The sequence below is a fragment of the Aegilops tauschii genome, chromosome 7 (genome assembly GCF_002575655.3).
Source record: "Aegilops tauschii subsp. strangulata cultivar AL8/78 chromosome 7, Aet v6.0, whole genome shotgun sequence".
Classification (NCBI taxonomy): domain Eukaryota; kingdom Viridiplantae; phylum Streptophyta; class Magnoliopsida; order Poales; family Poaceae; genus Aegilops; species Aegilops tauschii.
In genome coordinates, this window is record NC_053041.3 from 177,337,881 (window position 1) to 177,363,703 (window position 25,823).

General features: G+C 45.5%; 1 protein-coding gene and 1 non-coding gene across 3 annotated transcripts; one reads left to right on the forward strand and one right to left on the reverse strand.

The window, feature by feature from the left end:
* Positions 1 to 8,090: 8,090 nt before the first annotated feature.
* On the forward strand, positions 8,091 to 11,636 carry LOC109744747 (uncharacterized). 2 transcript variants are annotated; one of them, XM_073505795.1, is made up of 7 exons: positions 8,091 to 8,790; positions 9,377 to 9,618; positions 9,698 to 9,820; positions 10,135 to 10,251; positions 10,353 to 10,535; positions 10,631 to 10,772; positions 11,117 to 11,636. In XM_073505795.1, exons 1-7 carry the CDS (start codon positions 8,730 to 8,732, stop codon positions 11,194 to 11,196), a joined length of 948 nt encoding a protein of 315 aa, XP_073361896.1. In that variant the 5' UTR covers positions 8,091 to 8,729; the 3' UTR covers positions 11,197 to 11,636. The 2 variants fall into 2 exon arrangements, with proteins under 2 accessions (XP_073361896.1, XP_020159485.1); XM_020303896.4 differs by having other exon boundaries at positions 8,104 to 8,637.
* Positions 11,637 to 14,431: 2,795 nt separating this feature from the next.
* On the reverse strand, positions 14,432 to 16,560 carry LOC109744745 (uncharacterized). The gene has a single exon (XR_005764032.3). It is a non-coding gene; the product is annotated as an uncharacterized protein (transcript).
* Between the last annotated feature and the right edge of the window lie 9,263 nt (positions 16,561 to 25,823).

The following is a 25,823-nucleotide window of genomic DNA, read 5'->3' on the forward strand; positions in this document are numbered from 1 at the left end:
AATTTCATAATCATAAAATGCGGCAATTGCTAACATGATTCGGACAGACTTAAGCATCGCTACGGGTGAGAAAGTCTCATCGTGGTCAACCCCTTGAACTTGTCGAAAAACTTTCGCAACAAGTCGAGCTTTGTAGACAGTAACATTACCGTCAGCGTCAGTCTTCTTCCTGAAGATCCATTTATTTTCTATGGCTTGCCGATCATCGGGCAAGTCAACCAAAGTCCACACTTTGTTCTCATACATGGATCCCATCTCAGATTTCATGGCCTCAAGCCATTTTGCGGAATCTGGGCTCACCATCGCTTCTTCATAGTTTGTAGGTTCGCCTTGGTCAAGTAACATGACCTGCAGAATAGGATTACCGTACCACTCTGGTGCGGATCTTACTCTGGTTGACCTACGAGGTTCGGTAGTAACTTGATCTGAAGTTTCATGATCAATATCATTAGCTTCCTCACTAATTGGTATAGGTGTCACATAAACCGGTTTCTGTGATGAACCACTTTCCAATAAGGGAGCAGGTACAGTTACCTCATCAAGTTCTACTTTCCTCCCACTCACTTGTTTCGAGAGAAACTCCTTCTCTAGAAAGGATCCATTCTTAGCAACAAATGTTTTGCCTTCGGATCTGTGATAGAATGTGTACCCAGCAGTTTCCTTTGGATATCCTATGAAGACACATTTCTCCGATTTGGGTTTGAGCTTATCAGGTTGAAGCTTTTTCACATAAGCATCGCAGCCCCAAACTTTAAGAAACGACAATTTTGGTTTCTTGCCAAACCACAGTTCATGAGGCGTCGTCTCAACGGATTTTGATGGTGCCCTATTTAACGTGAATGCAGCCGTCTCTAAAGCATAACCCCAAAACGATAGCGGTAAATCAGTAAGAGACATCATAGATCACACCATATCTAGTAAAGTACGATTACGACGTTCGGACACACCATTACGCTGTGGTGTTCCGGGTGGCGTGAGTTGCGAAACTATTCCGCATTGTAGACCAAACTCGTAACTCAAATATTCTCCTCCACGATCAGATCATAGAAACTTTATTTTCTTGTTACGATGATTTTCCACTTCACTCTGAAATTCTTTGAACTTTTCAAATGTTTCAGACTTATGTTTCATTAAGTAGATGTACCCATATCTGCTCAAATCATCTGTGAAGGTGAGAAAATAACGATACTTGCCGCGAGCCTCAATATTCATCGGACCACATACATCAGTATGTATGATTTCCAATAAATCTGTTGCTCGCTCCATTGTTCCGGAGAACGGTGTTTTAGTCATCTTGCCCATGAGGCATGGTTCGCAAGTACCAAGTGATTCATATCAAGTGATTCCAGAAGTCCATCAGTATGGATTTTCTTTATGCGCTTTACACCAATATGACCCAAACGGCAGTGCCACAAATAAGTTGCACTATCATTATCAACTCTGCATATTTTGGCTTCAACATTATGAATATGTGTATCACTACTATCGAGATTCAATACAAATAGACCACTCTTCAAGGGTGCATGACCATAAAAGATATTACTCATATAAATAGAACAACCATTATTCTCAGATTTAAATGAATAACCGTCTCGCATCAAACAAGATCCAGATATAATGTTCATGCTTAACGCTGGCACCAAATAACAATTATTCAGGTCTAAAACTAATCCCGAAGGTAGATGTAGAGGTAGCGTGCTGACGGCGATCATATCGACTTTGTAACCATTTCCCACGTGCATCGTCACCTCGTCCTTAGCCAGTCTTCGCTTAATCCGTAGTCCCTGTTTCGAGTTGCAAATATTAGCAACAGAATCAGTATCAGATACCCAGGTGCTACTGCGAGCTCTAGTAAGGTACACATCAATAACATGTATATCACATATACCTTTGTTCACCTTGCCATCCTTCTTATCCGCCAAATACTTGGGGCAGTTCCGCTTCCAGTGACCAGTCTGTTTGCAGTAGAAGCACTCAGTCTCAGGCTTAGGTCCAGACTTGGGCTTCTTCTCCTGAGCAGCAACTTGCTTGCCGTTCTTCTTGAAGTTCCCCTTCTTCCTCCCTTTACCCTTTTTCTTGAAACCGGTGGTCTTGTTGACCATCAACACTTGATGCCCCTTCTTGATTTATACCTCCGTAGCCTTTAGCATTGCGAAGAGCTCATGAATTGTCTTATCCATCCCTTGCATATTATAGTTCATCACGAAGCTCTTGTAGCTTGATGGCAGTGATTGAAGAATTCTGTCAATGACACTATCATCCGGAAGATTAACTCCCAGTTGAATCAAGTGATTATTATACCCAGACATTTTGAGTATATGTTCACTGACAGAACTATTCTCCTCCATCTTGTAGCTGTAGAACTTATTGGAGACTTCATATCTCTCAATCCGGGCATTTGCTTGAAATATTAACTTCAACTCCGGGAACATCTCATATGCTCCATGACGTTCAAAACGTCGTTGAAGTCCCGGTTCTAAGCCGTAAAGCATAGCACACTGAACTATCGAGTAGTCATCAGCTTTGCTTTGCCAGACGTTCTTAACGTCGTCAGTTGCATCTGCAGCAGGCCTGGCACCCAGCGGTGCTTCTAGGACGTAATTCTTCTGTGCAGCAATGAGGATAATCCTCAAGTTACGGACCCAGTCCGTGTAATTGCTACCATCATCTTTAAACTTTGCTTTCTCAAGGAACGCATTAAAATTCAATGGAACAACAGCACGGGCCATCTATCTACAACAACATAGACAAGCAAAATACTAGCAGGTACTAAGCTCATGATAAATTTAAGTTCAATTAATCATATTACTTAAGAACTCCCACTTAGATAGACATCCCTCTAATCATCTAAGAACGTTGAGCTTATCACACCTGATCATCACGTGGTGTCTCGGCACGACGAACTTTGGCAACAGTGCATACTCAGGGAGAACACTTTTACCTTGAAATTTAGTGAGAGATCATCTTATAATGCTACCGTCAAACAAAGCAGAATAAGATGCATAAAGGATAAACATCACATGCAATCAATATAAGTGATATGATATGGCCATCATCATCTTGTGCCTTTGATCTCCATCTCCAAAGCACCGTCATGATCACCATCGTCACCGGCGCGACACCTTGATCTCCATCGTAGCATCGTTGTCGTCTCGCCAACTATTGCTTCTACGACTATCGCTACCGCTTAGTGATAACGTAAAGCAATTACAGGGCGATTGCATTGCATACAATAAAGCGACAACCATATGGCTCCTTCCAGTTGCCGATAACTCCGTTACAAAACATGATCATCTCATACAATAAATATAGCATCATGCCTTGACCATATCACATCACAACATGCCCTACAAAAACAAGTTAGACGTCCTCTACTTTGTTGTTGCAAGTTTTACGTGGCTGTTACGGGCTAAGCAAGAACCGTTCTTACCTACGCATCAAAACCACAACGATATTTCGTCAAGTTAGTGATGTTTTAACCTTCACAAGGACCGGGCGTAGCCACACTCGGTTCAACTAAAGTTGGAGAAACTGACACCTGCCAGCCACCTGTGTGCAAAGCACGTCGGCAGAACCAGTCTCGCGTAAGCGTACACGTAATGTCGGTCCGGGCCGCTTCATCCAACAATACCGCCGAACCAAAGTATGACATGCTGGTAAGAAGTATGACTTGTATTGCCCACAACTCACTTGTGTTCTACTCGTGCATATAACATCTACGCATAAACCTGGCTCGGATGCCACCATTGGGGAACGTAGTAATTTCAAAAAATTTCCTACGCACACGCAAGATCATGGTGATGCATAGCAATGAGAGGGGAGAGTGTCGTCTATGTACCCTCGTAGACCGTAAGCGGAAGCATTATAACAACGCGGTTGATGTAGTCGTACGTCTTCACGATTGACCGATCCTCAGCACCGAACGTACGGCACCTCCGCGTTCAGCACACGTTTAGCTTCATGACGTCCCGCGAACTCACGATCCAGTAGAGCTTCCGGGAAGAGCTTCGTCAGCACGACGGCGTGGTGACGGTGATGATGATGCTACCGACGCAGGGCTTCGCCTAAGCACCGCTACGATATTACCGAGGTGGATTATGGTGGAGGGGGGCACCGCACACGGCTAAGAGATCAATGATCAATTGTTGTGCCTTGGGGTGCCCCCTGCCCCCGTATACAAAGGAGCTAGGGGGGAGGCGGCCGGCCAGGAGGAGGGCGCGCCAAGGGGGGAGTCCTACTCTCCTAGTAGGAGTAGGAGAAGGGAAGGAAGGGAGAGAGGAAGAGAAGGAAAAAGGGGGGCGCCGCCCCCTCCTTGTCCAATTCGGACTAGAGGGGGAGGGGCGCGCGGCTACCCTGGCCGCCCCTCCTCTTCTCCCACTAGGGCACATTAGGCCCAATATACTCCCCGGGGGGTTCCGGTAACCCCCCAGTACTCCGGTATATGTCCGAAACCTCCCGAAACACTTCCGGTGTCCGAACATAGTCATCCAATATATCGATCTTTACGTCTCGACCATTTAGAGACTCCTCGTCATGTCCGTGATCATATCCGGGACTCCGAACTACCTTCGGTACGTCAAAACACAAAAACTCATAATACCGATCGTCACAGAACTTTAAGCGTACGGACCCTACGGGTTCGAGAACTATGTAGACATGACCGAGACACGTCTCCGGTCAATAACCAATAGCGGAACCTGGATGCTCATATTGGTTCCTACATATTCTACGAAGATCTTTATCGGTCAAACCGCATAACAACATACGTTGTTCCCTTTGTCATCGGTATGTTACTTGCTCGAGATTCGATCGTCGGTATCTTAATACCTAGCTCAATCTCGTTACCAGCAAGTCTCTTTACTCGTTCTGTAGCGCATCATCCCGTAACTAACTCATTAGTCACATTGCTTGCAAGGCTTATAGTGATGTGCATTACCGAGAGGGCCCAGAGATACCTCTCCGACAATCGGAGTGACAAATCCTATTCTTGATCTATGCCAACTCCACGAATACCATCGGAGACACCTGTAGAGCACCTTTATAATCACCAAGTTACGTTGTGACGTTTGGTAGCACACAAAGTGTTCCTCCGGTATCCGGGAGTTGCATAATCTCATAGTCATAGGAACATGTATAAGTCATGGAGAAAGCAATAGCAGTAAACTAAACGATCAAGTGCTAAGCTAACGAAATGGGTCAAGTCAATCACATCATTCTCCTAATGATGTGACCCCGTTAATCAAATGACAACTTATGTCCATGGCTAGGAAACTCAACGAGCTAGTCAAGTAGAGGCATACTAGTGACACTATGTTTGTCTATGTATTCACACATGTATTATGTTTCCGGTTAATACAATTCTAGCATGAATAATAAACATTTATCATGATATGAGGAAATAAATAATAACTTTATTATTGCCTCTAGGGCATATTTCCTTCAGAATTTAGTGATGCAGTGTTACAAATTATGGTTTTTGTTGCTTATGTTATATGAATCTACTGATGCATTGGTTCATTTTATGATGCTTCTTATCCCTATGGTTTTTGTTGCTGATGTTATATGTAATGTTTCAAAGATGTTGTTTTATTGCTCCAATTATGTGTTAATTGTTGTTTTTTTCTTCTTATTCGCATGTAGTTGAAATAATTTATCATTTATGTTGAAACGATGATGCTTAATGCTCAAATTATTAGCGAAGTGTCAAAATGTCTTTCGAATATTGTATTGGTGCCGAAGACTTCATGATGTAGTCTACCTTTGATACAGGCTACCAAACACAATTGCAACACAACATGTCTAGCCTTATGCAGGCTATCGAACAAAGTCTTCGCCTAGCATGTTTCAACACATACACCCCTACCAAACAACTGTAGTTGCATGTATTCAACGTGGGTAGACTTAGCATGTCTCAAAGGGAACAACAATGCTAAGATGAGAACAGCTACCAAACACACCCTTAAGCCCCAGCCCTTTCCGTAAACAACACACACCTGATCAAACCAAGCCAAGCAAACAAAAAACCGAAACGCTCTCTCTGTCTCCCCTACGCCAACTAATTGATACGCTCTCTGTCCCATAATATTAGACGTTTTGATAAGCTAGCATAGCGGGCAAAAATGTCTTATATCGTGGGATGAAGGGAGTACTAAACTAATTAAGCATCCAACAACGTTAATCACTAGATCCAACCCCAACCAGTACTCTGTTTAATTGTTTAATAAATACAGCAGTAAAATAAACGCTTGGCTCTTGGCAGGACATCGAACCAAACCAAGATTGCTCAGTCTGGTTCATACTATACTATGGGTAGCACCGGGAGTTCTGATGGTCGGTTTGACTTCATCTGGTGCGGCAGCTGCATACCAGGAGTTTTCCCAATAGAAATACCATAGAATTGATAGAAATAATCTACCCATTCATGTTGCCATACTTCGCCACTCTCCTCTCTGGTCGGCGCCATGAGGTGATGAAATATGAAGTACAGACGTGCGAGGAGTCTATGCATACTTTTCTTAGAACTGTTGGACACGGCACTGGTGGCAACATCATCGAGCTGCTTCATGGCGCCCACGTACGATCACCACTAACGTTCAAACGCCGGTAGTGAGTCTGACACGTGGGCCTGGATTGTAAGCAGGTGAGTTTAACTTATTTTCCTTTATTGGAATCAATCTAGGTCTTGCTGTTTAACCAAATTCCTGATTAGTAGTATAAAAACGCTCTTATATTTGAGACGGAGGGAGTAACTTGTTAAACATATAGGTGCCGATGAGTGGCCAACGGCACATGAGGGGATGGAATTTTCTAGAAGCTAGGGGATCTAAACATAAAATTTGGATGGCCTGCTTTTAGGGCCAATTCATGTTAAATACTTTTAGATAAGTTTTTTTAACACAATACAGACTCAAATGCTAATACATCACTCCTATAAACGCACACACTCATATCTTATCCCTATGAGCACCTCCTAGAGACCGAGAAGACACATCATCTTGAGATTGACGCAGTTGCCATAGATGTCTTCGTAGTCGACGGGCACGTCTTCTCTCACAGAACGCATATTAACAAAAGACCTGAAATAAATTCAGAAAAATACGAGCATCAATATCAAGTCTAGGACTTGAACTCTGGTGGGTTGGGGACATGTTGGTTCGCAGCCAGCCTTTCCCACTGGATCTCCTCCTTTCGCCGTTGCCATCGTGAACCTACGCCACGGTGGAGGAGGGCTCCACCAAACGGTGGTGGGGATCTCCTCTCGTCGTTGATAGGGGTTGCGTCATGTGGGCCAACTATGGTCGGGGGCTGTGAAAGTCGTGTGATGTCTTCGGAAAAAATTGTCATAGTTCGTCTGTTATGAAGGGCAGCGTGTGTGACGTCATTGTGTGTTTGCCGTGCGTGGTTGATCACGTAATTTCTTTCTCTTGTCTTCTTTCTTATCTCTTTAGCTGTGTGCACCTAAAATGTCTTGACATTGTATTTTTTTTTCAATACAATACAATTACAAATGCTCACCTACACGCATACACTCATTGCCACCTCTATGAGCATTTTTGAGACATCGAACCGACACAACATCTTGAAATTAACAAAGTCACCGCATGCGCTTTGTAGTCGATGAGAACATTTCATTTTGATGAACGAACATCATCGGGTAGTCTGAAATAAATCTAGAAAATGCGAGCACAAGTGTCAAGTCTAGTCTAGGACTTGAACCATGGTGGATTGGTTCCACCAACAAAACAACTTACCATCTGAGCCACACTCAGTTTGCAAATGTCTTAGCATTTTTGTTTTGCTGTGAGTGGTTGATCGTGTCGTTTTTTTCTTCTTATTCTTCTTTTTGTCTTTTTGGCCGTGTGCACCTAAAATGTCTTGACTAAATCTTAACATTGCATTGTTGCTGAGTTCTTGTATTATTTAATCTTTTTTGTGCTTGCCATGAATGAGCCCTATGCCCTTACAAAATCCAAAAATTCATATGTATTTTTACCACGTGTATGAAAACCGTGAAATACAGTACAACGTAAAAAAAATTCGTAAAATACATTTTTACGGTTCATTTTGTGATTTTAGTGGAAGGCGCGCGCACCCTCCCACGCATGTGTTTGTGGAGCCGAGCGAGGTGCCCGCGTGTGGTCTGCTTCGCCATCCACTCCTGCTACTCAGCACACTGCACAGACCCCAGCTCGATCGTCCCACCGTCCCCTCCTTCCTCCGGCGAGATGCTCCTGTCGGAGCTCCCGAATCCGCCCCGCCCATGGCGCCCCCGCGTTCGAGAAGCCCATTCCGCTCGCCCTCGCCACCTCCCTCTTCCCGGCTCCCCCACTACGCCCTTACCGAGAAGACGCCACCTCCTCCTGTCCCCTTCCGCGACTCCGTCCGACGACCCCGCGCTCCCTCCGGCGAGGCGACCGTCCCACCCGAAGAGGGCGTCGGGTGAGGGCGAGGGGTGGACGAAGAAGGCGGTGCCGCCCGGCACGCTCGGGCTCTCCAGCCCCGTTCCCGAGGAGCCGCTGTCGCCGCCCCGGTGGACGGCCGGGCGGCAGGCGCGCACCGCGTGGCGGAAGGCGACGTCGTTAGTGCCCAGGAGGGCCAGGAGCGTCATCCTGCTCAACCTGCTCGTCCTCATATTTGGTACGGACGTATTCGGCTCCCCCACGCTGCATTTCTGATAAGGGTATCTACTGCGTGCTGCACGCCACCTGTTCGATGGTATTCAGAGAGAAATGGCGAGGGAGGGATCTTTCATATCTGGGGACTGGGGTGATGTCTTCTCGGACTGGAATGGTGTGAGTTATTTCAATAGCACAACAGAATTGCGTACCTGCATGCTAGTCAGCTAGTGTACATGGAAATATACTTTTTAGAATACCATACCGTACTATGGCTTCATTCATAGATTAATAGCTTAATCTATGGAACGGATATTTCAGGTATAAATATAAATTGTGTGATTGTAATTCTCACATAATATTTTTGCGAACAAGTTGAGTATATGCTATGTATTTTTGTGTTTGTGCATACCTTTCATGGATGTTGTATCTATCCTTTTTTCCTGGTATAGCATGCCAACTCTCCTCTTTTTCTTCTCTAAGGCTGTGCCATCAAATTTGGAGTGTTACTGTTATATTTCTTTAGTGCTGCTTACTAAGAATAGAAGTCCATGCTCCATTTTCCGATTCTTTCACATAAAATGAGTGTTAATGCACTACAGTAGTGTCAGTTAGAAAATGTGCATACAATTTCAGATGAAAAATACAAGTAAATTCGTGCCCTTGCTACCCGATTTTAAATGTGACGAGTACTGCTGATCACTCCTTGTCTGAGATTTTCTCCTGAATAGTCAGCTAAATTGATTTTTCTTTTCTACCAGCAAGCAACATTTCTATTGTCAAGGAAGCGCAGACTATGTTGGATCCCGACCTTTTCAATATCATACGCTTCACTATTGCGGCCATTCCTTTTGTGCCATTCTTGTTGAAGTCACTCAGAGACATGCAAGTTGTTATTAGGGGAGTAGAGCTGGGGGTTTGGGTAACCTTGGCCTACCTCACTCAGTCTATTGGGTTAGTTACAGCTGATGCTGGCCGTGCATCTTTCATATCCGCCCTCACAGTAAGATCCTTTCTCAAGCTTAATCCATAAAGTATTCCCTATAAGATATGTTGTATGTTCTTTACTCAAACATATTCAGGTGATCATTGTCCCTTTCTTGGATGGTATTCTTGGAGCAGAAATACCTGCATATACATGGCTTGGAGCATTTTTATCAGCTCTCGGGGTTGGTATTCTGGAGTTAAGTGGTTCTCCACCATGTGTAAGTCGACTATCTACATGTAAAGGTCCACAAGTTTTTCTGAACGTTTTTTTTTTTCGAACCATGCAGGAGAACTGCATGTATTATATTAAAGATAGAGAGGGAGTACAAACGACCAAAACTTTCTGAACGTTTTTATTTGTCTTATGGCTTATAGTACTGTTCTGTGTCAAGATTAGTGTGCTTTAGAATTTGACCTCTGTATTAGTGTGCTTTAGAATTTGACCTCTGTATTCTTGATTACCAAGTTGATAATAACTGCACAACTTGCACATATCATGCTGATTGATCTTGTCTCTGCGTACTATCTTTAGGTTGGTGATCTTCTGACCCTCGTTAGTGCCTTTTGTTTTGGAATTCACATGCTCAGAACCGAGCATATTTCCAGGAAAATGAAGAAAGAAAATTTCCTAGCCCTTGTTGGATGTCAGGTTAGTTATCAACTAAATCTCAATGCTTCTCTTGCATTTATCTCGTGAAAATTTTCCACTTTGTTCTCAATGAAGTGTTCTAAAAATTGGTTTGAAATCAGGTGGTTGTCGTAGCTGTTGTGTCGGCAGTCTCATTCATTATTAAATGCTTCCTCCAGAATGTGGTACCCTGGAATTTAAAATCACGGACACCAACAGAGTTATCCAGTATGATGTTATCGTTTCCGTGGCTAGCAATACTATACACAGGCATAATCGCAACAACCTTTTGCTTATGGGCAGAGGTTAGTAACTAATCTTGCCATGCCAATTCTTTTCAGTTTGATGTCAAGTTTATCTCTAGAAATACCTTTTTTTTCTGACATTTTCCTGTCATCAGATTGTTGCTATGCGTGATGTATCAGCTACAGAAACTGCAATTATTTATGGTCTGGAACCAGTATGGGGTGCTACTTTCGCATGGGCAATTCATGGCGAGAGATGGGGCATTACTGGACTTATTGGAGCTATCTTCATCATAGGTACTTATTCACCAGCCACCACATTCTCAGCTACATTCTGCATTACGAATTTTCAATGATGAAAGTTAATGACTAGTTGCAGTACAAACCATCAATGTCCTTCACTGTTTGGAAATGTAGGGCGTAGTTTGGCCATCCAAGTTCAAATTTGACCAACAAATAATCTCAGAATATGTGGGTTATGTTAAAGGACAATAGGGTTATGTTTTTCCAAAAGTACTTTCTTGTGATTGTGATTTGTAATATTGTACTTCAAACTTGGACAATAAAGTTAACACCTTAGATTTCCTACAGGAGGGAGTAGTTCCCACAGCGAGAATATTAACTCATGTTTTTCTTTTCAGCCGGTAGCTTGATGGTTCAGGTACTGGGGTCATTTCTTGATATTGATGTATCAGAGGACAGTTACCAGATGAACAGCTGATACATAAATTGCAAAAATACGAGGATTTCACATGATAACATATGATCAGTTGATCACTACTGCGACGTAATACGCCAAGTAGCTAGCATGACACTGCAACAAGATCTAACTACAATTATGGCCAGTTGCACAAGGAAGGGAAAGCTCACTAGGCTGACAAAATTAGGGGTGGCTCACTGGTGGCCTGAGCAACTGATGAAAACAAACTGTGGTGCCTCGTGGCGTGGAGAACACATCTACAGAAAATGGTGATGTGTATCACTCGACTAAACGCTTAGGGTAGCCTGATGTAGTATCAGTAATAGTCTAAATCCTTCTTTCTCTCAATGTAAATCAATCCACATGATGTAGTATGTAATAGATTACTTCATGCGGATTCTGCATCAACCTTTGTTTTAGTATGTTATTGTTCATTGTCAACTAGATATATGTCCATAAAACTAGATTGTACCAACTGCCACATAGCTTACAAATTCTCCATGGGATCAGAACTGCACCTGGTATGCTTTGGATCAGACGGCATACTCCAGCCCAAGAAACGAAAAACAAGATTATACTCAAGGAGTAGTATATATATCGAAACAGAGCAGTACCATTGCAGGCTCACAGGAGCAAGAAGTAGAGCAACAGTTTTACCTTGCATGAACAAGTGGAGCAGTTTTACCTTGCATGAACAAGTGGAGCGAAATGCTCAGAGGTACATCTGTGGCTACCCTTGTACCCCTTTCAACTCCTTCTATCATTTCAACTCCTATCAATGCAATGACAAGCAAGCTTTCGCGTATTCACGAAAAAAGTAATGCAAAATAATAATAATTCGGATAACAAATACTTCTAGTTTCTAAATGCATAAGTACATAATACCATCAATATACAACTTCCAAATATAACAAGGAACAAGGAACCAGGCCAAAACCGAACAACTGACCATACACATACGGTCTAAACTTTTAGCAATCATGTCGGCTTGCCTGACCTGAATTCTGCATTTGAGGAGTCTAAGTAAGCTAATGGGCCTAGAGCTCTAGACTAATGGGATAAGGAGCTGAAACTCAAACTCCATTGAGCGTGTAGCATTCCTGAATGCAGCCACGGTTCAGACTTCAGACATGGACATGCGCCAGTTGCTGCTTTCAGGTCTGTATACACCATTCAGTGTGGATTGTTTGACCAGTTCCTTCTTTCCTCCTTGCCGCTGCCGGCCTTCAGCAGCAACCATTGGGGACGTGTGCTGCCGCCGCCATTCTACCATGCAGGGAGAGAACGCGCTTCGCCGGTCGCCTCTCCAGTAGACCGACTGACGCCCCGCAACCTCCGCCACCGGCCCAGTAAAAATACAACTAAATTATGGGATTCATGCATAGTCAATGAAACTACAAAAGAAAATCCGAAACTGTCAGAAAAGTTCAGATTTAAATGATCAAGAAGTGCAGAGTCCGAAACTGTCAGTCATTATCATTTGTACTGTAAAAATGGTTAGAGAGAAAAATTAATGAAGATGAGTCACATAAACCTATTCAGATCACTCCCTCTCCAACATTGGCAATGCTCACTAGATCTTTATAAATCTGGGCACTTGTTTGAATTCAGGAAGGAGATCAAAACATATAACATTGGGGGGTTAGATTCAGTTTAACCTCTTGTACATCCTGTACATGTGTGAATTAAGGAGTAGCAAGCACAGGAACAGCAACATTCAGAGATGACAGAAAATCAAGGCACAAATACAACTATGGAGCTAAAATACAACTATTTAGATCAAGGCACTGTTAAGAAAGATAACATAGTTCAGTAAGTCATGAACATAAATGCTGCAAAATTTGGAGACCACTTAGATACTGTAAATTCAGTTAGCAACAAGACAGACAGATTGCACTTAGATTTCAATGAAAAATATGACTACTCCACACTGTAAATCATGAACATTGATACTGTAAGAAATGTTTACACAGAAGAGTAAATGGTAAGAAGTGTTAAAGAAGGGGAACAGTGAGAGAGCGCAACATGTAGAGGCGCATAAAGGACTTTGGTGGATACACTAATTCCTTATTGTTCGACGATTCTTAGAGGAGAGGGAAAATGGCAAAGAATCCCTCAAAATTTGAAGTGTGGACGTGGAAGGTTGGAGAATTGGGGAGACAGAAATAGTAGGTGGAGGACGATTATGGAGTTCCATTTATCAGTAAAAAGCGACAATGTTGCTTGAAGGATCTTTTGTTAGCAAGGTGCAAGAGAATCCTAAAGATATATGTTTGTCGTGTTCGGTGTTGAGCCATTGAAATATTTATACCCTGTTGCAACACATGGGCAATTAACTAGTCACTACAAAAAGGTTAATCCACATATTGCAATGTTGTAATGCGAAATAATAATAATTCAGATAACAAGTATTTCTAGTTTCTAAATGCATAAGTACAGTGTACCATCAATATGCAACATTCAAATAACAACATGCATGCTAGAGATAATTCCAATAGTCGAACTAAGAACAAGGATACACCAAGCCAAAACCAAACCGAACCGAACAACAGCCACAACTGACCACAATGGAACTGGCCGTACACAAGATGCTCTAAACTTGTACTCCCTCCGTCCCAAAATGTAAGATCATTTTTTACACTATCTTATGTTTTGGGACGGAGGGAGTAGCAATTATGTGCGCTTACCTGACCTAAATTCTGCATCTGAGGAGTCTAAATAAGCTAACAGGCCTAGAGCTCTAGACTAATGGGACGAGGAGCTTAAACTCAAAATCCATTCACTGCTGCATTCCTGAAAGCAGTGACGGTTCAGACATGGACATGGCCAGTCGTTGCATTGGAGGTCTATATGTTTCAACTGGCAAGTTACAAAATAATGATTGTCTGACCCCAAACATTTCGATGATTCATTAAAAAAATTAAATACTTTGGCATCTCCCATAAGGATCAGGCTTTAGTTGATGATAAAAGACATGAATTCAGCGACGCAAAATAGACAGAACATTTTTTTTTTGCCACAACCTGAATTTTCGCTGCAACTTGTTCTGCAGGTTATCACGATGAGTGAAACAGTTTTGATTTACAAACATAGTTAGTGCTACTACTTATCTGCGGTTGCCCAGATCATAACTGCATCATGCTTGCTTATCTGAGACTAATACAAAAAGATAATAGCAGTTTTAACGCGGTCCATCACAGGAAACAGAGCAGAAGTACTAGTGCAGGAGCGAATGCAAGGTTCAGAATCCATCACAGGAGCAAGAAGAAGAACAACAGTTTTACTAGCTTGCATGAACAAGTGGAGCAAATTGCTCAGAGGTACATCCGTGGCGATCATACATGGACGAACTAATATATCAGCCAGTGAGTATCCTCGCATACACTTTGAAAGCAATTTCAACATCGGACTTAGTAGACACTTGCAGGCGAGAAGAAGTTGCTGTGCCCTCCAGCGTGAAGATTGGCCGCGGCATTGCACCTCTTCTCCTTCTCGAGCGCCTCTTCGTCATTCCATGCTGCTTCAAATGGATCGAAGGAGCACGGCCGCGGTTTGAACAAGTGGTCCTGTCCCTGAAGCGATGGAGCATCAAGATCCGACACGGCATTGTACCTCTTCTCCTTGTCAGCATCATGGAAGGCAGGGTTGTGCATGGCCCGATCCTCTGATCTCCACATTGGGTAATGGTCATCAGACTGCAGCATGCCCTCCAGCACGCCTTGGTCCAAGGCATCCAGGTACAGAGGTTCATGTTGGCCCATCTCCACGCCAGTGTTGGCTCCAGTGGCCGGCTCAACTTCAATTGGGTCGTCTTCCATCATTCTCATTAATTCTTCAAGATCAAAACCATCTTGGTCCCCATCCGGCAAATTGGAAATAGGCTCCAATGGCTCAAAGACGTCCTCTTCAAATGTGCCCCTTGCAATGCTTGAGCCAGCCTCAGGAACAATCTGTTGTTGGCTGTAATGCTTGACAGACTCCAGCACAACTGATTGGGTGGACTCCAGCACATCTGACTGGGAGGAAATCTCAGGAGCTTGAGCAACGTCGGAGCGGCTGGATGTTGTAGTGGACTCGCATGATGCTTGTGCATACTGAACAGGGAAGATGGTGTGAGCCAGCGGGCCATGCATTGCTCTGGCTGCCTCATCATACATCAAGAAAGACGGTGTGGCAGGTGCCGGGACGGGGACGGCACCGCGCATCCTCTTCTTGGGGCGCGGCGGATGAGGCTCGGCAGCGGCAGCGGGCGCTGGCCTCTTCTGCGCGTGCGTGCTCGGGGTCACGGCCTCTGGTTGCTGTTGCTGAAGCTTGTAGGCCTCCGATTCCTGGCGGGCCGCGTCAGGGGCATGCTGAGCCAAGTGCATTCTGCAGAACACCTTCACCCCGTCGCTGACATTGGCCTCCGGCAGCAGGCACCGGTACTCCTCCATGACCCAGCCGGTGGACTTGCCCTTCTTCTTGAAGGACAGGTTCTTGACCTCGCCGACCTTGACTCCCGCGTGGCTAATCTCCGTGGTCTTCTGGATGGTCCAGGTGCCGCCGCCGGCGCCGCGCACGCTCTGGAGCTTGCTCCCGTTCTTGCTCTTGCACGTGGTGAAGAAGAACCGGTCGCCGCTGCTCACGGCCTGCGGCGCGGGCGCGTACCAGGTGGCCAGATCCTTGGGTTCGCAGCCGGAGATTTCGACGCGGTGGATGAGCTTGTCGGCGCCGTGCAGCGTCTCGCCGGAGAGGAGGCGTGGCAGGTAGTAGGTGACGGCCTCCACTTCCGTAGGGCTCAGACGGTAGTGGTGGAAGACGTCGTCGACGTCGAGCCCCTCCATCCCGGCCGGCGGCTGCCCGATCTGCTGCTAGGGTTCTGGCTAGGAAAGGGTGGTGTCGATCGAGGGCGCGCGACTGGGATTTGGGAGAGGTTTGTCTGCGGGATCGGGAAGGTGTTGTGGTACGCGCAGGTGGTCTTTGCTGATATTTAAAGCCGCTGCACTGCGCGATGGAGGACGCGTGAGATTTCCCTTTTTCTGAATCCGACTATGTCCCCAGTTCAGTTTCCCGTCAGTTATCTGAAACTTGCAGCTCCCGTTTGCTTTCATTTTCTGGAAATTTCCGTCAATCCGATCACGATGCGGTGCTGAAAATGTCGACGACAGATGCCGTGCTGATCGTAATTCTTGATTTTGAGTAGTACAAGTCCTTCCTATTTCTTTTCTAGGTCCATTTAGTTGAACCATACCCCCGGACCTTAGCCGTGGTGGGGTGCCAGATCTGTTGTTTGATGGCGTGTTCGGAGTGTTGCAACGGTCAGATTCGTTAAACGACAATGGTTTCACGTTTGGTGAGCCACCTTGGAGATCCACAAAGCTGCATATCAGTGATGGAGCCGCGTCGAGCTCGGGTGAGGAGGTGATCTGTTATTGTTTTCCTTTGGTGGCTGATGTGGTGATGCCGGAGGCAGGTGACGGGTGTTGGTGTCAAGCTCAGAGATGTTTTGCTAACTTTTCAGTTTCGTAATGTCGGCTTTGATTTTTATAATATAATTGAGACACGTTTTACCATGCAAAAAATAGGCACGCCGCATACATGCGGGTCACGCACTGGCACGTGGTCGAACCGGACGCGTGTCGTCTCGCGTGGCTGACAGGCAGACAGTTTGACCTGCCGCGTCACCCGTGACGTGCCGTGTGGACGGCGGTTTGGGCACTGCGAGACGTCTCGCCGGCTCCCGGGGCCGCCATTGATTCCGGGTCTCGTTGTCTCCCGAGGCCACCTTTACTCCGCTCACCATCCTCACCCCGGCCTGGCCCGACTATAAATAGCCCATGTACGTCGCGTTGGCGACGCACAAGCCCTCCCTCGTCAGATGCATCGCAACTCTGTGCTAGCCACGACCTGGTGAAGATGTTGAGCAGCGGCGGGGCCGGCAATAGCCCTTGACGTGGGGTGGCTCTGGCGGGGTCCTGCCCCTCGCCGCTGACGCTGGATCAGGCAGAAGATCTGGCGCGGTACGACATCCTCGTGCCACCCGCTTGCCGTCGGGCGGGCACATTAACGGCGGCAGCTACGCCGTTGAGGGCCCCGCCATCCCCCGCGACGAGCAGCGGTAGCGTCATGACAGCCGGTGCAACGCGCATGACCGGTGCGAATTCTGGGTGTGGAAGAACTTCGACGAGGTCATCATGGAGGCTCGTCGACGCGAACTTGCACGCCGCCGGGCTGGCGTGGCGCGACATGTCCATCCTCCCCTGCCCCTCCTCATGCCGCGCCCGCGGTGGTCGCCCTAGCCTCCGCTGCACCCGCGGTTGTCACGAACTCGCATCGGAGATCCCACCCAAGCTGGCGGCGCTCAAAGAGGCTAGCGACCCCTACGACATGCCCGACCTCTCTGGGCGATCTGCGTGTCCGCAAAGGCTCAGGGGTGGGTCGCCTCACGCGCCTGGCGACCCAGATGACATGCAAGGAAGACAACAACCTCGACTTCCTCGGCGTGTGCGGCAGCGATGACGATGATCATGACTGCCCGGGCGACGACGATGGCAGCGAGCTCGACTTCGTCATGCCGGACGGCGCAAGTGACGACGAGTAGATTGGTCGTTTTTAAAAAGTTTTAGTTCAAATTTTGTTCCAATCCTTGTAAAAAATCCTAAAATATGAATCATGTTCAAATTTGTCCGTTTGAATTTTTTTGGAAAAAGTTAGAAAATGGCCGCCAGTACCGTCCAATTTTCGTTTGAAATCTCTATATGAAAAAAAATGCCCGCCGAGCCAGCAGAAGGTTATAATTTGTGTAAAAACAGCCCGCCCGAGCCGCCAGGCCTTACTAGTCCCGTCCCGAATCATGCCTAAAACGGGCGACAAGGGACGACCTTTCTGACTGGGCAACGGCGGAGACATGCCCACAGGGGGCGTTGGTAGGACATCACGTTTTTTTAGAGGAGCTCGGTGTTTTGGGGCTTGCCCGGCTATTTAAGCCGGTCGGCAGACCCTCGCGCGGTGAGGTGGTACTAAAGTACTAGGAGTTTCGCGTGGGGTTGGGGGATGGAAGACGTGGATGATGCGCGCTCGGCACATTGGGCTGGCCCATTAAGCGCGTCAAGCGCTGGCTTTGGGCCCCCCTAGTGTCGGTTCAACACTTAACGTGGCACACCGCACCCATGTCGAACACATTGTCTTAGCTGAGCTGGTCCAAGCGAGTCATAGACACTGCATCGGTGCGGGTTTGAAATCCCGCTCGCGCAAGCGAGGACGCACGCCCAATTTTTTGCTTAATAGTGGACCCGTTGTGCCAAATGACGCAAAGACCCGTTGAATTCATGTGCACATTGAATAGAAAATCCATGATTTAATTGGTTTAGTTGTGAGCAAGCACATATGCTAACAAACTTAATGCCGGTTGCACCAAATGGCACAGAGTCCTATTTAAAACCATGAGTGCTTTACCCGCAAAAAAAAACCATGAGTGCTTTGAAAATATTTGTTTGTGTTAATAAAATTAGGTTTAGCAACCACTTAGGATGCCAAATGCCACAAGTCATATTTCAGACCCGAAGTGTTTGAAAATGTTGCCTTTGTCAATAAAATTTGGTTTTATGAACCACTTAAGTACCAATTCAAACCCTTTAAAAACCCCTTAGATGCCAAATGATGCAAAGTCCCAATTTAGACCAAGAGTTATCTAACATATTTTATATTTATCCTTTACATATAAGTGTTAGATTCAATTTTTTTGTGAGAAAACTTCTCATCTATTCATCTTCAATCATGGCGGTACAATGAATACCAGAAATGATAAAAATTACATCCAGATTCATAGACATTGTACATATAAGTTTTCAAGCTTAAAAACAACGATTTATTCAAAAGAAATAACTTGATAGGAAATTATGTCTATTGCTAAACCACAACTTGACAACATTAATGTAAACATATATGACCAAGTCATATTTCCATAAAAAAAATCAAGTAACTTGATATAAAATTATGCCTATTGCTAAACCACGACTTGACAACATTAGTGTAAATATATATATCACCAAGTCATACTTCCATAATACAAAATCAAGTAAAATGGTTCCACAAAAGGTTTTAGCTTCAGAGCATGATCTTTTTTTTTGACACGTCAACGGTGGGCTTACGCCTTCCTGAACTTTATTACCAACTGAAGAAGCCATTACAAGAGTTCAAAATTACATAAAGGGAGAGGTGGGATGAAGGGGAAGATTACAAGTTAAGGTACAAAAACTATAATCTCTCAGCAAGGTGGGTCAACATAGAGGACCTGAGCAGAGTCCGTTCTGGAATAATTTTGCAGCGATGCGCCCAAAGGTGGAGGTCGTCTGGAGCCACCCCGGTGATGGAGTGAAGGCCTTGGTGCTCGGCTCGAAATACCATTGCATTGCGTCATTTTCAGATGGCCATGAGCACGTACCGTGGAGCGGGTTTTGTTTGTCAGCTGGCCATCCTAGGCGTGAACCAGCTGGCCATTCGTCTGCAGAATACTGATCTATCTTTGTCTTCATATCCTTTTTCTTCTCCGAACTCAAGTGTGATGTCTTTCTCCTATTCATGGCTCTTGACCGACAATTTTCGAACCATCATATTAAGCTTTTCATTCCATGAGAAATCTGTAATGGGTCTTCACCCATGTGGTCACCAAGTTTATGAGGGAAAGACATCGCTGTAACTGGATTGTTGCTTGTTCAGTTTCAAGTTAGCATTTCTAGACTGTTATGATAATTAAGGCTCGTATATTGTTTTCAAAAGCAAAGCTAGGAATGAAGTACACAGTACTGTAACTAGGAAGTAGGAAAATCAAATCATATACTCTGACACATATTGCAGAAAGAGAAGCGTGAAGCACACTTCCTTGAAATTTGAACACAAGTGAACATTCATTTTTGTTGAGCCTACTATTTATCTACGGGGGAGCATGGATAACAAAAGACAGAAATTTAGAAAATGTATGCAAATTCACATCTACTTTTCTAAAATCCCATGGAAATGTGTTGGTCCACTTGTCTATCAGGACGGTGTATTCTCATATTCCAGGGAATATGAAATTCATACAAAAAGAAAACACGGGACGTAGATGGGGACTGTCTTTAAGGCAAAGCAAGTAACTAATCAAGAAAGAAGCTTGCACATTCCATTTTCCTGGAGTAAACATTGCAAAGTACCCAGCTATTAAAGTTCCCAGCTAGTATACTTAGTATTTGACAATGGGACAAAAAATTAGCAGACTGCACAAGCACCAACTTAGGTGTATGAGGCGCTATTAAGTAAACATGATTGAAGGTTATTTACCTGTGCTCGACCAAGTTAGAGACAGTTTTAGTCCCAGTCACCTTAAATAAATTTGTATGGAATTCTCTGTAGATATCTAAGAAGTGTTTATTTGCTGAAATAGGTTAAGCGGTTTAAAAGCTATGAACAGAACAACAAGCAACTCAGTAACTCAATTAAAGTTTCAGCTAAACTTAGAACTGGTTATGTAGGTTTTTGCTTGAGGAAAATATTAATTTATTCATGAAATAGAGATTTAACCTTTTTTGTATGTAAGCTGATATAACTTTTATGTACTGCAGGCAGTTCGTTTAAATCCACAAAACAGTCCCTTCAGTAGGTTAATGATGAAAGTTTTTTTTGCGGGTATTTCAATGATGAAAATTAATGACTAATTATGATGCAAAATATCAACGTTCCTTCACTCTTTTGAACTGTAGGGCGTAATTTGGCCATCCAAGTTCAAATTTGACCAACTACTAATCTGAGAATATGTGGGTTGTGTTAAAACAAAATAAGGTTGTGTTTGTGTCCAAAAGTACTTTTTTATGATTGTGATTTGTAATATTGCACTTCAAACTTGGACAGTAAATTTAACGCCTTAGATTTCCTACAGGAGGGAGTAGTTCCCACAGCGAGAATATTGACTCTTGTTTTTCTTTTCAGCCGGTAGCTTGATGGTTCAGATACTGGGGTCATTTCTTGATATTAATGTATCAGAGGATAGTTACCAGATGAACAACTGATACATAAATCACAGAAATGCAAGGATTGAATATCTCAACAGTCTTGTCAGCTCCGACAAAGCAATTTTTCATATGATAACATATGTTCACTGCTGCGACGTAATATGCCGAGTAACTAGTATGGCACTGCAACAAGATGTAACTACAATTATGGCCAGTTGCACAAGGAATGGAAAGCTCACTTGGCTGACAAAAATAGGGGTGGCTCACTGGTGGCCTGAGCAACTGATGAAAACAAACTGTGGTGCCTCGTGGCGTGGAGAACACATCTACAGAAAATGGTGGTGTGTATCACTCGACTAAACGCCTAGGGTAGCCTGATTTTGTATCAATAACATTCTAAATCCCCTTTTCCCTCGAATGTAAATCCATCCACATGATGTAGTATGTAATAGATTACTTCATGCTGATTCCGCATCAACCTTTGTTTTAGTACGCTATTGTTCATTGTCAACTAGATACATGTCCATAAAACTAGATTGTACCAACTGACACATAGCTTGCAAATTCTCCATGGGATCAGAACTGCACCTAGTATGCTTGGGATCAGACGGCATATTCCAGCCCAAGAGAGGAAAAACAAGATTATACTCACAGGAGTAGTATATATCTCGAAACAGAGCAGAAGTACCATTGCAGGCTCACATGAGGAAGAAGTAGAACATCAGTTTTAGCTTGCATGAACAAGTGGAGAAATTGCTCAGAGGTACATCCGTGGCTACCCTTGAACCCCTTTCAACTCCTTCTATCAATGCAATGACACGCAAGCTTTCGCATATTTGCGAAAAAAAGTAATGCAAAATAATAATAATTCAGGTAACAAATACTTCTAGTTTCTAAATGCAAAAGTACATAGTACCATCAATATACAACTTTCAAATATAACAAGATGCATGCTAAAGATAATTCCAATATGTCAAACATGATGATTGCGTGCGTGATCTTGGCGTGTACAAGAAGGAAGATCATCACCGTTGGAGGAGTAGTTAGTTAGACAAGTACTTTGTAATCTTCATCTCCTCTTATCTCTAGCTTTCTTCCTTTCCAAGATGTATATCTCCCAACCAACTTGTACACGTACCTGGGCTCGCAACCCATCTATATAACATGCAACACGTCTGCCAGGATAGGCAAGACGTTTACCGCAAGTCGCACATGGTATACAGAGCCATCTTCTTCCACTAAACCCTAGCTATATATTCCATCTCCGTGCGCAGCCATGTCTTCCTCCACCTCCTCCTCCTTCCAGTCGACGCTTAGTGGTGGAGTCACGGAGAAACTCTCCCGCACCAACTACATCCTATGGCGGACACAGATCACGCCGCAACTGCGGGGCGTCGGCGTTTTCCACTACGTCGACGGCACGGCGCCGAGCCGGCCAAAACCCACGTCACCAAGGATGCTGCCGGGAAGGAAACCGAGGGGCCGAATCCTCTCCATCTGCTTTGGGTGAAGGAGGATCAGCAGGTCCTTGGATACCTGCTCCAAAACCTCTCCAAGGAGGTGCTCGTCACGATGACCACGATCACCACGGCGAGGGAACTCTGGGTGGTGCTGGTGAGCATGTTCTCGTCGCAGTCACTCAGCCGCGTCAACAACATCCGCACGACGCTGATTAACGCGCGGAAGGGCAATCAATCGGTGGCCACCTACTTCGCCGCCATGAGGGGCCTCGCCGATGAGCTCGCCGCGGCGGGAAAACCCATCCAGGACGACGAGCTCATGTCCTACATCATCCACGGGCTGGACCAAGACTACCAGCCCCTTGTCTCTGCCTTGGACGCCCGCGTCACTCTGGTAACTCTTGACGAGCTCTTTGCCATGCTTAGCAACTTCGATCAGCGCATGGCGCAGTACCACGGCTTCGGCGGCGGCTTCAAGTCGTCGGCAAACTCCGTCTCCAGAGGCCGCGGTGGCGGCTCTCTATCTCGTGCCTCCTCTCGTGGCAAGGGGAGGTTCGGATCTGGCGGTGGCGGCTACTCCAACAACGCTTGTGGCGGCGGACGCTCCGGCAGCTCAAAAGGGCGCCGTGGCGGCGGCTCCAACAGATCTCGCCCGGACTTGCCTCGCTGCCAAATTTGTGGCAAGCCTGGTCATACAGCGAAGGACTGTTGGTACCGCTACGAGGAAGATGACGGTGACTCCTCGCAAGATGAAGAAAAGGTTGCTGCGGCGGCCGAAGGCTCCTATGGGATCAACACAAATTGGTACGTCGACAGCGGCGCCACCAACCACATCACCAATGAGCTCGAGAAGGTCACCATGAAGGAGAAATATCGTGGCAAGGATCAAATCCACACGGCCAGTGGTGAAGGTATGGGTATACGCCACATTGGTCATTCAATTTTTAATACCCCTAGTCGAAAAATACATCTCAAAAGAATTTTGCATGTTCCTAGTGCCCACAAAAATCCTATGTCTGTTCATAGAATTGCCATTGACAATCACGTGTTCCTCGAGTTTCATCCTTATTTCTTTTTGATCAAGGATCAGGCAACGAAGAAAGTTCTCTATCGAGGTAGATGTGTTCGAGGGCTCTACCCGTTGATTCCGGAGTTTAGAAGATTCAGTAAACAAGCTTGTGGTGCTATCAAGCTTTCGTCCACACGATGGCACGATCGTTTTGGACATGCCTCTTTTTCTTTGGTTGAAAAGTTACTTAGGAAAAATAAGCTCCCATTTGTTCGTGAGCGAAATATTGAAACTATTTGTGGTTCATGTCAATGTGCTAAAAGTCATCAATTACCTTATACCATATCTACTAGTGTCTCCATTAAGCCTTTGCAATTGATCTTTTCTGATGTGTGGGGCCCTGCTCCCTCCTCTGTTGGCAGACACACATATTATGTGAGTTTTATCGATGACTATAGCAAATTTTCATGGATCTATCTTCTTAAGAAAAGGTCCGATGTGTTTCAAGTTTTTAAAAACTTCCAAGCACTCATTGAAAGGAAGTTTGACAGCAAGATTATAGCTGTCCAATCCGATTGGGGGGGATATGAGAAACTCAATTCCTTCTTCCAAAACATAGGCATATCTCACCATGTATCATGCCCACAAGCTCACCAACAAAACGGGTCGGCCGAACGCAAGCATAGACACATTCTTGAGGTTGGTTTGGCCCTTCTAGCAGGGGCTTCTATGCCTCTCAAGTTTTGGGACGAGGCGTTTCTCACAGCTGTCCACATCATCAACATGTTACCTAGCCGTGTCATCAATAACGAAACACCTATGGAACGTCTTCTCCATGTCAAACCAGACTACACACCGCTCTGTGTTTTTGGTTGTGCTTGTTGGCCAAATCTCTGTCTGTACAATAATCGCAAACTCATGTTTAGATCATAGCAATGTGCTTTTCTTGGCTATAGTGCCGAACACAAAGGTGTCAAATGCCTTGACATCTCCACCGGCCGGGTCTACATCTCACGTGATGTCGTGTTTGATGAGACCAAGTTTCCCTTCGCGGATCTACATCCTAACCCGGTGCTCTCCTACGCAAGGAAATCTTGCTTTTACCATCTCATCTCTCTGGCTATGATCAAGGGGGAATTACTAATTGTGATGATCATATGTTGACTAACCCTACTAATAGCCTTCATGAGTCTTGTGATGATGCAGAAAACAGCAGTGAAAAAATCATAGCAAATGGTGAAGAAAACAGTGCAGCAGATCCATATTTCAGTGTCCTGGCCTGGGGAGCAAATCTCCCTCGGGATCTGGTCTGGAGCTGCTGCTGCGCAGCGAATCCGCTTCGGGATCGGTGCCCTGCAGGGAATCTGCTGCGACAGCCCCGATAGGCGCAGGCGCGCGTGCAGCCGCGACAGCTGCAGGTGGGCGCGTCGAGCCACCCGCGCCAGCCACGCGGCAGATCCTGGAGGGACGCGGCGCCTCCCTTCGCGCGCGCCAGTCGCCGCCCAACAGATGGCAGGCCGGCGCTGGCCCGGGCCGCGTGGCTCGAGGCCCAACCGCTTGTCTACAAGCAGCGGACAACGACTCGTCTGACGGGAGCGGGGACAGACCCTGTCGATGAGGGGCCCAGGCAATCACAAGGCGATGATGACGCTGCTCGGCCGAGATCCTCTGTGGCCGACTCGCCGCGTGCATCACAGCTGGCGACCGTAGAAGATCCAGACCCGACTGCTACTGCTGACAACGCTAGTTCTGGAGCTGTGCCTGGATTCTCCTCGGGATCGGGGGAGGATCAGCTCGATCCAGGCGTGGGATCCTCTGCGCCGGGGCTCTCTGTAGTGCCTCCTGCTACTACTCCACGTGGCACACGGCTACAGCAAGGGGTAATTAAACCTATTGATTATAAACATATTACAAAATATGGGATGGTATGTTCAACAGGTGAACCAGGAGAACCGAACACTCTTGAAGAGGCTCTTGGTGATGTAAATTGGAGAAAGGCACTGCATGATGAAATTGTGGCACTGAGGACAAACAAAACATGGCACTTGGTTCCTCCAAGACAAGGTAAGAATCTTATTGACTGTAAGTGGGTCTTTAGGATAAAAAGAAAAGCTGATGGAACCATTGACCGTTACAAAGCTAGACTCGTTGCAAAGGGTTTTAAACAAAGGTATGGTATTGACTATGAGGACACGTTTAGTCCGGTTGTTAAAG